This window comes from Chiroxiphia lanceolata, chromosome 5 (assembly GCF_009829145.1).
Source record: "Chiroxiphia lanceolata isolate bChiLan1 chromosome 5, bChiLan1.pri, whole genome shotgun sequence".
Taxonomy (NCBI): domain Eukaryota; kingdom Metazoa; phylum Chordata; class Aves; order Passeriformes; family Pipridae; genus Chiroxiphia; species Chiroxiphia lanceolata.
Genome location: NC_045641.1, coordinates 47367993 through 47381260, shown reverse-complemented (window position 1 = coordinate 47381260; position 13268 = coordinate 47367993). Strand labels below are relative to the sequence as shown.

The following is a 13268-nucleotide window of genomic DNA, read 5'->3' as shown; positions in this document are numbered from 1 at the left end:
ACATCTGAAGAGAGTGGGAGAAAAAAGGGCTCTTAACTGGCTGGAAGTATTGACAGGATTTTCAGCTCACTAGAAAGCATAGGGGGGTATAATGCCTGGCTTCTACTGAAAAGCTTTTAAATTGTTTAGTCCTCTGTAACTTCATTAGGTGAAACAGCTTCTTTGCTAAGCTAACAAATTGGACCCTACCACTATCAAGTCCCATGCTGATTCTAGTTAACTCTCACACCTGTGAGCTGATAACCTGAGCTAGACAGAGGTTGACCACAAGCTCAGCTAACTGAAACACATACACAAGCTTCACTTGTTACCAGAGTTCGCACTGGATGTAGATTTTGTAGAACTGGTGGATGATTTCCTTCCTGCTGACTAGACAGTCACACTCATCCTCATTACAAGCCTGAATGCAATCAGCCCAAACACTGCTGTCCTACTGAAGAGGCAGAAAATGCCTATGGTCCTTGCCTTTCAGGAAGGCTATGCTCAAAATGCATGAATGGGGAAATGGCACCTACATCTAGCTCCCGCTCTTATAAAGAGCACAAGCAAATTTCTCTTCAGTTCTACTTAATTTTTCTGTAGTGCCACATCTTCATCCTTCTCCTGTGAAGTCAGGTACCTAGATATATTTGAGAATGTGGGTCTGAGTAAAATGGTAACAACTAGACAGGCAAAAATGCTACCAGTATGTAAAGAAACAAAATTCTCTTTCTTTCTCTCTCATATTCTCTTGACACTGAGAGTTTGGATAGGAAAACTAATTTTTCTATCCATCAGAAAAGCCAAATTCAATACTTTACAACAACATAAGAAAAAAATGAAGCTTACTGGAGATACTCAAGAACTGCTTGGACACAATCCTGTGCAACATGCTCTAGGATGACCCCGCTTGAGGAGGGAGGTTGGACCCTTCCAACCTTACCCATTCTGTGATTCTGTGAGGACCTTATAGTTTCTATGTGTGATGAAAAATCTATCAGAGATTTAAATCCAAAAGCTCACTTAATGTTAAGATACATCCCTTTTTGTCTTCTTAAATGTTGCAATTCTACTTTCAAGTCATTAGAACAACTGCTCAAATTCTCCACACCCTTACACAAAGCTAAATTTCTTCTAATATTAAAAAAAAAAAAAAAGAAAAAAGAAAAACTCATGCTCAGTGTTAAGGATGGGCCAGTGCTTGAGAGAACATGTCCAAATTTGAAGGTAGTGTACTTATTATCATAATTTTCTAAACACACAATAGAAATCCAGAAAGTCAGTAGTGAAAGAAAGGAGATGGAAATATGCTGAGAATACCTGATAAGCATTAACTTATCCTATAGTGACACCATGAGGAAAAAAGAATAGACCACACTAATTTAAAAATGCATTAGATGCAGTGCAGTGTTCATTCTTCCAATTGTGATTATTTGATAATGATAATTGCTGTGATGCAGAATGTCAGGCTTGGGCATGTCCTAAGCAAAAATATCTCAGTGTTTGTAATTGAGACTAGCACTACTTATTTCTTGAGTTTATGTTGCAAAGAAGACTAATATTTTAAGTTACCTTCCAGACAGTATATAAGCATATAAAAGTATCATATACTGCCACATATACTACAGAAAAAGATGGGGGGAAATATTCTGCCAGTGTGAGTTTGAGGAAACCTGTTCCCCATCCAGAAGTCCAGTCATTGCATGATGCAATCTGCAAGGAAACAAAAAGATAATTCTTTTTGTTGACAAGCCCAAAATGTCCTGCCTTTCTCCCACACATGACAAACATCTCACTTCTCAGCCTTCTCTCCAATTCAACAAAACAAATCCAACGCAAACTTTACACTGCAAGACTTTTGCCCAACCCAGGAATCATTTTTTGTGGTACTCTTCTAAATTTTGATTGAATCCATTATGTCTCTGAAATACAATTACCAAAGCTATATGCACTATTTCAGCTGGTGTCTTATTAATGAAGCAGAGAACACCTTCTCACTCCTTCAAGACAGATCCTTTTTATGTACCCACAGGCCCTTTTTACATACCACTGCTGACACTCGGAGTTTGTATGAATGATACCATACACTTTCATTCCCACACCACCTTTCTCAAGACAGTGGACTTCAGAATGCCAGTGAGGCTGTGACAAAGCTATACTTTGTCCACAAGGTAAGAAAACAGTGCTGTTGGATGTTGAGAGCAGATGTGAATCATATTGTGATAGCTGGTTATTCTTGCAATTCACCCTTTAGCCAATTTATATAATTTATATCATAGAATCATAGAATGGTTTGGGTTGGAAGAGACCTTCAAGATCATTTAGTTCCAGCCCGCTTGCCATGGCAGGGACACCTTCCACTAGTCCAGGTTGCACAAAGCCCCATCCAGCCCAGTCTTGAACACTTCCAGGGATGGGGCATCCACAACTGCTCTGGGTAACCTGTTCCAGTGCCTCACCACCCTCACAGTAAAGAATTTCTTCTTAATATCTAATCTAAACCTACCCTCTTTCAGTTTAAAGCCATTACCCCTTGTCCTATCACTACATGCCCCTGTGAAAAGTCCCTCTCCAGCTCTCTTGTAGCATCTCTTAAGTACTGGAAGGTGCTATAAGATCTCCCCAGATCATTCTCTTCTCCGGGCTGAACAGCCCAAACTCTCTCTGCCTGTCTTCATAGGCTTTATCATCAAAGGTTTTATAGATCGTGGACAAAAACATTAAACAACATTGTACCGATAATGTGACCTATATTTTAATCCATCTAATGTTCTCTACCCGTGCTACAGAATAGGAACTCTTTTAAATCAAAATACGGTGTGATAATAAATCAAATTCGCTAAAGAAATCCAAAGCTCACGTATTAACACTGATGTGTTATAAAAATCACAAAAAATAAAAATCACAAGCAAAACAGTTAGAAATCTGTCAGTAACATTTGCCAAAACCAGTCTCTCAAAAGACCACAACAGTCAATAATGCTTAGAAAAATTCTATGGTGCTCAGAATAGGCTCTGCTTTTCCATATAACCTGAAATCTGCCATTCTACTGTTTTCCTCAGGACTGATTTCAGGTCAACAGTTGTTGTGGTCACCTCTCAAAACACCAGAATTGTCATGGTTCACAATCCTTTAAAAATTTCTCATTTTTATAAGGTATGATAAATTTTACCAGGTGTGATTCAAAGGACACTTCATCTTATCTATCTCAGGCATATGGCTATTTATTATTTGGACTTGGCGATTCAAAATTCTACAGTTTGAACAAATGCAGCCTTGCTACCTGTTAAGATTACCAATTTCCAATCTCTGTGATTAACACATTAGAAAGATGCCATCTTTCCAACATCATATTTCACAACTGTGTCACTGTGATCAATAGAATAAGCTTCTTTTTTAATTACATAGGTTTAATATCAAACAATCTCTCATTTACTTCACTTATCAATATTTCAATCCTTGGTGTAAAAACCCCTATCCGTTGCTCTTATAGTTTACTTTGTAATTTGCACTCTAAAATATCATAAACATGATCTCCTAAGATATTTATCTGTATTGCACTGCAGCTTCTACACCTTTTTTAAAGGAATGCCATGTAAGATAACATCTCCTTCAGCAGGTTTGGTGGTGTGGTGAAGATTTTTTCACATCTGTGGAACTGTGACTCCTTGGACCCCTTTCAAAGCTTTCCAGCTTTGACATATCCTACATTACAGAGTACAGTCAGCAACATCTGGAAAACTGATAATTGTTTATACCTTAAATTGCTTTCATAATTTGATTTCATAATAAAGATTTCATAAAGGTTTGCTTTTCAAGAATGTCTCTTCTGATCCAAAGCCAAGTGTGTGGGTGTTTTTCATCTCTCTGCAGTTGATTTAACTTGTAAAAGGAGAGTTAACTTCCTCTCTATAGTTTCTCTCAATTACATAAATATTCCTGTGAGCAAGTCAGTAAAAGTTTATGACAGATTTAGAGCTGCTTGGTGATAATTTATGAGTACTTTATGTTGGCCTGATTACTGAAATGTTTGTTATATGGCTTAATTTGTTTAACGTAGCAAGAATCTGTCAGGAAAAAACACTTCTGAAAGGGAAGGATAGATTAAGGTACCCAGTTTTCAAACTCTACTCAGTTCTTAAGGAAAAATGCCAGAATTATTTGAATATCCTATTCAACATAGCCTCTAAAACTAGCTTAGAGAAAATAAAAACAAAGTCCAAGAATCTCTAAGAGCAAAACTTGTATTTCAAATGGGAAGCGAATACTATTTAACTGTTAAAAAAAGTACTGCTTCTGTCAGTCACCACACAAACACTACCGCTATAGTTACACAGAATTTTTGCAGTCCTCCCCTTGGAACTGAGTCCTGGAGTTACAATGCCTAGTTGAGATGTTCTTGCTTTGAGGTTCTGACTGTGTTTAGGAACTTCTCATCTTTTCCCTTAAAGAAATCTCGGCAACCGTGAACAGTCACTTCAGAAATAACCAAAAAAAACCCCCAAACCAAACAAAAACTACTTTGTTAGAGCTCAAACACTGCACAAAACACATTCAAAGCAGAAGACACTCAAGCTTAAAGCCCATTACTGCTTGTCTTAGGTATCAACTTAGACATCCAAACTTCGTTTTTGTGAGAAAGATTATATAGAAGTTAAGATCTCTTGTATTTGCTGCTAACTGCTCAAAGTATTCACTGTGATAAATTTCTCATTTTCCAGATAGGCTCCTGCTTAACAAAACAAAAACATGAACAGATACATAGTATTATCCTAAAATAATTTCTAATCCATGATAGAAGTCAAATAAGAAGTAAACTAAGTAATGATAAATGGAGGGACAAGTTGCATAAGCTGGAGGCATTGTGGTTTAATTTTTGAAAAGGAGGAGACGTAATTTGTATGCCAAATAAAAATAAATATAGAAAGGATAATACTTTTTAGAGAAGTGATTTTAATTTCCTAGATTCACATTTTAGCAAAATGATGCATAACACACATATGTAACAGCTTGTTAAATATCATTCTCTTTTTTTCTGCTAGTATATGGTGAAGAAACCAGGGAGACCCAGAACACAAACTAAGAAAATGTTCCATTCTACAGAGCCACTTTGTGATTAAAAAAAAAAAAAAAATAATGAAGTACAACTTTGCTCCAGCAAATCTTCTCCTAACATTACCATTATTAGAACCTGAACAGTGGAACCCCTCATTTAAAGAAGGTTGACAATAGTAACTAAGGACTAAATACGAGATGTAATGAGGGGTACAAGCAGCGTGAGAAACTGCAACGTGTAAAGAGCTTCACAGCTAGTAGAAGCTTAGGAGGAAAAGTAGACTATAACTCAAGGAATAAACTTATTTTTTCACATCTATCACAACCAAAAGTTCAACCCTTTGAACAAAGATATTTCTGGGAAAAGGAGATAAAGCAACTGAATTGGTAGACTTGTAGCTTATTGCCTTCTACTGTGTTTAATATATTTTTAACCAAATTTAAATGTTGAACATATACTATGAAGTAAATTCCAGGTCACATGTAGTTCTATTGTGTTGTACCTGTCTCTGGCAGGTATTCACTGTTACAGTCTTGCAGTGGAAAATGATTCTCCTACAAGTTCAGCTTGGTCCCTTAAACATTCCTTTGAATGAATGTGTGTCCAAAAGATCTACCTCAAACCCAGTGGCTCCAGAATATGAAAAACCAGCTGCTGAGTCAGAACAGCAATTTAATAGCTGAATTATTGATACTGTAGAAATATTTTTTAAAAAATTACTATCTGCTCTATAATTTTTGGGGTGGAAAAACAATAACTCCTTGGCTTTGTGAAATTGAGAGTGCCACATCTGGCACTATTATTTCTTTAAATATTTTGAAAATTCAGACACACTCAGATAGCCTTTTTTAATGCTATTTTTGAATATATACCGAAATAGAGGTAAAATTTAAGCAACATTTCTTTTGTTCAAACTCTTTGAAACTCTTCCTCCTTCAATTTCTCACATTGATAAGACCATACATTTCCTCCAATCGCTCAGCTGGAAATATAAAATGTATAGTTGCTATCCTGTACTGAATATAAACACCACAGCACCTTGTAAGAAGTCACGCAAATACACTGACATAATTAGGAGCTACCAACTTCTTTAAGTATATCTTACATTACCACTGAGTGCTCAACCATCAAGACATGACTATCCACTTCAGACTGGATCTTAAGATCAACATTTTTGATCTGCATTTAGAGATAGATTTCCACTGGCCTATGCCTATGTCTGTTCACTTATCTAATCTTTACCACAAAACCCAAACCTAAACAAACAAAAAAACACTCATGTACACCATGAACAAAAAAACTGTTAAAAAGACAAAACTCTAAGCATTTCCAGTTCTCACATTAGAAGTACACCATTCCACTCGTGTATTATTTCAGTGCTGTTAAAACAAAAATACATTTTTCAGTTTTCCTTAATCTTTTTTGTCCTACACTACTTCTGCTGAGAGGCTTATAAACAACAGTCAATACTGATCACAGCATTATATTAAAAGATTAATTTAAGTGGTTCTAACTGGGAAGCACAGAGAGAAATGTCCCTGCCATTGTGTCTCTGGGACAGGAAAACTTGCTCTCAAAACATGTCAAGACTAAGATTTCTTATTAGTATGGTAAGAGTTTGAACCAGCAGGCTACAAATTCTTAGCACACATAAACCCAAATACTGACCCTAATGAGGAAGAGGAGTATGGAACAGTTATCACTATCTTTGGAGAATGTTACAGGCAAATAATATGATTTTTAGAAGTACAAGATCCCTTGTCTCATGTGCTAGAAAGTACCAGTTATCTATAGAAATTAAATTTTCTGTAAAATTATAGAGAAGAATTAAAAGAGCTTAATGTCTTAGAAATGAAATAAAAGTTTTAAAAGGTATTTTAAATATCAAGCATACTTTATATGCCTGTATGAATTACAAATAACACATGCTTTACCTAAGAAGCATCGTATTTACTTTTATACAGTTTGATTGGGTAAATTTGTCTTTGCCTAATTTTGAGTCATTTTAAACATCATGATTTTCAAAATTCATCTGAGTTCACATGTTATTAGAGAAACTGGACAAAGCTAAAAATAAATCAGAAACATACACAAATAAACTGAAAGAAGTCAATACAGAAAGAAATGAAAAATACCACATAAGCACACGGAGTCTAATTGTGCCATCCTAAGTAGGTACTCAGATGAACCCTCTTGAGTACAGAACAAGAATCCTCTCTAGCCTGAAGAACATGAATCTAACTGTTCTCAGAGCACTTCTTGTACATACAATGTATGGTTTGTTAAATGGAAACAAGCACGGGAAGCTAATTTGTTCCGTAAACAGTCAGGGCCCAAGAGAGAAACTGCTTATTGAAACACTTCTAAGATACTTTAGCTTTCTCATTCTTCTGAGCAAACACACACATGCCACTTCAATAGTTCAACTAGTCCAATTATCACAGTTGTGCTATATCCCACAAGTCTAACTGTAGGAAGTGATAAAGCTGTCAATAACACATGCAGACTTAAAATCTTACTCCTCTATATTCTTTTGGAATGCACCCTAACAGTCCCAGCTGAGGCCTCTACTAAATCTATTTGCCAGGTTTCTCATAAAAAGGCCTTTTAGAAGAAAGATGTGCAGTAAGTTAATTTGGAAAAAAACACTCTTAAAAGCCAAGAAAATCCAACATCCACATTCCAAAGCCACTGCTGCCCACCTCCCCAAAAAGCCCCCACACCAACACAAATGTGGATAGCAGCACGCCGCACAACAGCTTTGGAAGTGCTGAAAAATACAGGTCAATCTACTGCAGAGTTCCAGTCACAAACAAGCCTAGTCTCAGTTTAACATCTTACTGCATATTGGCAGAGTCAGTGACTGTGTCGCACTCCTAGTCTGAAAGAGCAAAGTGAAATTGAGCACGAAAAAATAAAAACCCCAAACTACACCAGAAGTGTTCGGAGTATCTGGCACACTCCCTGTTCTCCAAACAGTAAAGGTTATTTGGCTTCTGCTTTTCTTGAAATCACAACAGAAATAAGGTGTCCCAACTCCCCAGAGCTCTTGGGCATCATTGTAACCATGTATGAGCCCAAATAAATTTATGTCTCAATAGTAGAAACAAGGAGGAGGAAAGCAAAACATGGACAAATACACTTGAGTGTGCTAGCAGAGGGAAATACATCCCCAAGGCTGACTTTTCCACTCCTTGGCATTGCCATGGCATATGTACTTGCTATGAAGGAGAAAGGGCAACCAAATACTTCAGTAAGGGGTTTATGTTCTACTAGCAATTGCAAGAACATACCTGAATTCTCTGTGACCTACTGGTATTCTGGATTTACCTGCTTTTTGAAGATGGGTGGAATTGATCTCGCTGCAACATTCTGTTCCAGGAGGGCAGAAGAAACCACCTGAGTCAGAGTGCTTTCTCAGCTTGGCTTTTCCCTGAAACCTGCAAAGGCATCAGCTTCTGTAAAAACATACCGGGAGAGCAGTGATAAGGACACAGACTATGTCATATCTAGATATAACCTGGGGAACAGGGTCCCACACAGAGGCTTCACTAAATTTCAAAATGGTAAAAAAAAACCCCAAACAAACAAGCCAGCAATTTGCACAGCATTCTAAAATAGAGAGTTTAACTGCATAATTTTCTAAAGAAGGTAAAATAATTTTGGGTTAGGGGGGATGTCCCTCTACTGGGAACAGGTTACCAGTTCCAGCTCTAACTCCACATTCCAGCACTACAAGAGATCTATAAACCTTTATGCAGAAAAAACTCAGACAGCAAGGGCACAGTTCTATTTCAAATGACTGTGTAAGATAAGAGAGGGGGAAGGAGAACACTGTAGTTAAAGGAGTGGTACACCTCCACGCAATAAAAAGCAGCATCCTCTTAAGCAGGTGTATCACACTTAGGTACAGTTCCCAAGGAAAGAGAAAGGAGCTGTGGGTCTAATTGCCAAAGTGAAGAGACCAAAACTTCTACAGAAACTGATAGGCATGGTTAATAGGAAGTGTACCTAAAACTTGTTTATATTAAAGCATATTATAAGTTAAAAAACTAGATAAAATTGGCAATGCTCATTAGTTAAATTTGAATGCAGACTCATTCAGTTTGATCTGACATTACAAGAATTAATGGAAGCACTAATGTCCAATCTACATACCAATGTCCATAAAAATTGCTTCTAGTCAAATTTCCCATTTCCTTTAAAATACATCTAACATCAAAGATAACAGCTAAATCTGATGATACAGGATGACATTTTTTATTACAGTAAACTGTCTTCTTAAACATTTTAAATTAAAGAAGTTGCTGTTCTGGTTTGTATTGTAATAATTTTTCACTTGAATTTTTTCATCCTCTCCCTGCAAATCAGATCTATTCTTTGGCTCTTCAGACTTTTTCATCACTATTTCTCTTCTTCCACTTCAGCTATAAACACCTACAGCCAACTCCATACATTTACATATGTGATCGCAACCATCCCAACCCAATTAACATAACCATCTATGAAACACAGCTTCCTCAGTTCCAGCAACAAGTACAATGCTGCCACGCTGCCATTCTTCCAGAACAATCCAAGAATGCAGTATTCATCTCACATTTTGTGCTACTTGCTTCCTACTCATTCAACATCGCAATCATCTATAAACTCTGCTCGTGCACCGTTTACTTTCTGCATTAAACTATGATCAGTTTTTCCTATCATCAGGGTTTAATTAGTGTTCTCAAAGAAGACAACTTTCTGCGTTGGTTCCTCATGGGAAACACTTATCCTGTATCTCTTAACCTGGACTGGTCTCTAAGTTCAGTCGACAGGGTTCTGTGCAATAAGGACAGCACAGATCCACATCTTGGATCAAGGGATATTTGTTGAGAGAAGCTTCCTGTTCCATGATTCTTCAGCTATTCAGGGAGGTACAGATGGGCTTTGTACAAATTAGACAGAAGAAACAACTCTGTCCTGAACACTGCTGGACATGTTCCAGGACTTCAGTCCACTTTTTCCTCCACACTCATGTTTAATACTCTTGCTCACCTGTCAAAGTATTTTCGATGTAATTTGTAAAGTATCATTATGTTTAGATTGAAAATACAATCACAGTGAAAGACAATAAAAGAGGCAGCACTCTCTCTCCTTCTTACTATGTATTAAGAAATACTCAAGAATTCAAGTTCATTTATAACTTTGGCCAGTATTGCCTGGATTATCTTTATTGAATATTGTACATACTTAGAAAACAAAACATCACGTTCTTTTCTATTGAATTTCTTCTCTTTACATATCTGCCAGCAGTACTTTGATTATACTGACCCGTATTCAACAGCACCTTAGAAATAGCAGAATTTCAAGTTAAAAAAGAGGAAAAACTGGTGATTGTCAAAAACAGGGAAATACCAAGAATGCATATGAAATCTTCTGAAATGCACACAAAAAATACTATAAGTGCGAATTTCATTATTCAGTATCAGTTGAGATACTTGCTACTGTACTTTTTACAATCAAGTTGTTAGACAGTGTTTTACTGCCAGCTACAAAAATATGAAAATCATATCAATGCTTGTGCAGTTGCTTACAGCACTTGAGAGGCGATTGAATAGAAAAAGGCTTACTAGGTATCTAAGAAAAAATTGTTACCTAATTATTCACACAACATTTGTCAAGTGCAATTAGTACAAAATGTCGATATTTCTACCCTATACGGAATCTATAAATAGACTGTAAAAATTTGAAAAATAAATTAAAAAAATCACATATTACCAGGCAAGAGATCAACTGGGCATAGAATCCCATGTAAACAAAGCTGATGACAGCAAAGTGCCTCCATAGTATAAACTGAATTTTAAATCCAAAAGAAAAGAAAAACTATTAAATTCACACCTTTTTTATATTTTTCAATACACAGTTTTTAAGCCATTTCCATTCTCAGTTTAGCTGGTTAGCTGTAGTCATCCTTGGACTGCAAATGTGGCACTATCTCTTCCACTTCAGCTGCAGTATCCTTTCAGATTTTTCCTCCAGAAAACAAGACTCAGGATGTTCCCCTTAATAGGTACAGCTCAGACCTGTTACAATCCACTTTATCTCCACAGATTCGAAGCATGAACATTCTTACCACAAATGGGAGGCATTGCTGCTGTAAACTGAAGAGCTACTTGATTTGGTTTGAATGTCAAGCACCAAGATGGCTGGTTTCATATTTCAAATGAAGAATGCCCCTCCTTCTTTCCATTCCGTACAAAGTCAAAATCTTTGCATCCCAGTAAAAAAAAAATGGTTTTGCACCTTATACAGTTGTGTTCATGACTAAAGAACATTTAGCCATCAGCCTCAGCACAAAATATAATTTCAAAGTATCATACTCTTATTATTTTTTCAGTGATATTAATTTCAACTAATTTGAACAAATCTTAATATAATTTCCTTACAAAATTGGAAGCAACATACTTAAAATGCAAATAAAAATTTAAGGATTATAATAATGCTTATTAAAACCAAGATTAAATGCAAGTTCATTTGAAAAAACATACATAAATGTACATAAATATACATGAAAACATCATGAATACAATGAAATATAATTCACAGCTTAATGAGAGTCAGACACACATTTAGCAGAATTTTGTTTCCAGCTTAAAAAATCAGTTATCTTTGCAGTGTTTGGCACACTGATCAGAATTTCTGTAATACATAAAGAATACCAAGATTATCAACAGTCACATACACTTTGAAATTAGGAGACACATGTATTGACTTGAGGTTTGTTCCATTTGTGTAGAAGGTTTGTAAGGATTCTCCAGTAGTTACATTCCACCACTATAAAAAATAATAACAGTTTTGTTAGTAGGACCAAATTCTTTTTCAGCGAGATTACAGTTTCTAATTATTATTTTCTAGAATATGCAGTAAGTACTAATAGCAAAGAAACTGAGAAAACTTCAACCATCAGTTTACTGTAGTCTGAAATTTCACATTTCTCAGAAAAACTATAGACCAATGCAAAATTGACTTAAACGCAATCCAGCACCAAGCTGTTACTCAATTGTGCCAATAAGAAGTCTACCCTCTATTCTTGCAGATTTTGAGTGAAGCAGCAAAATATCACAACAGATTACCATCAGCTTTGATCACCTAGAAAAGCAGATGGTATTACTAGTTTTTAGCTTACTCATCTCATGAAATATGTAACATTACAGTTGTGTGCATAATACAGATTTGCAACTACACAGCTATAATGTTCTGATTAAAAACACTGTTATTTGATGAAGATACCCAAAAAGAGAAAGAAATAACCAACCAAACAAAAAATGGATCTTAATTAGCTCCTGAACCTTTGTTGGTGAATAAATGATCAGGTGCTGTGCCAGGGGGTACCACTCACACAGCAAGTTTAACAGTTCACAGCTGGATACACCTTATCTATGACTAAGATGACTCATTTGTTTAAAGGTATCATCCACATAACTCTACACTACAACTCAGTCCAGTTTTTAGGGGTCCAGACTTCTGAAATGTTCTAGAATTTCACTGACTGGCATCTCCCTACAAAATGGCTGTGTGTTTTCAGGCACATCATACACATCCATCTGTAGATCTTGAAAGAGAAGTAGAAATACAATACTTTGAGAAGACATGGTGATTGAATATGGTCCCATGATTGGGAAAAGACAAACATCATACCCACTTTCACAAAGAGCAAAGATGGTCTTGAGAACTACAGGCCAGTAATCTTCACTCTAGTGTCTGGGATTATTACGGCACAAGTTTTCGGGAAGCCACGTCTAGTCATGTGAACAACTAGCACAAATGTACCGAAGATAAATCATGCTGAACCACCCAATTGACTTCTGCTGACAATAACAGCAGCTCTCCAAACAGCATGGAAAGAGCAGTGGATGTGAATAACCTCGACTTGAGCTAAGCCTACAGCATGGTCTCCCACAGTGAGTGTGACTCTCCTATAGTCAAACAGGAGAGATAAGGACTGGATGAGTGGAATACAAGGCAGGTAACAAACCAAGTGTATACTGCTAGGTTCAAAAGGTAGTAGCCAGCAGATCGGTTACTGTGTGTTGAGCCCCACCTGAGTACAAGAAAAACACTGACAAACTGGAGCAAGTCCAGCCCATGGTCATTGAGATGGCTGGACACCTAGAACAGATGCCATAGAAGAGAGACAGAGCACTGAATTTATGTAGGTGGTTAACTGCTGTCTCAACTACTAAACAGAGGGTTA

General features: G+C 36.6%; 1 protein-coding gene across 4 annotated transcripts in view; it reads right to left on the bottom strand.

Annotated features, from left to right (window-relative positions):
* Positions 1–1589: 1589 nt before the first annotated feature.
* Positions 1590–13268, bottom strand: part of APAF1 (apoptotic peptidase activating factor 1) — a 41513-nt gene continuing 29834 nt past the window's right edge. For 3 of the 4 annotated variants that reach the window (XM_032689476.1, XM_032689477.1, XM_032689475.1), the window contains one exon: positions 10217–11848. In XM_032689476.1, coding sequence (XP_032545367.1) covers positions 11705–11848 — 144 coding nt within the window. In that variant the 3' untranslated portion in view covers positions 10217–11704. Of the gene's footprint in view, positions 1693–8328; positions 8476–10216; positions 11849–13268 lie in introns of those variants that run through there. The other variant, XR_004357370.1, reaches the window with a different exon arrangement.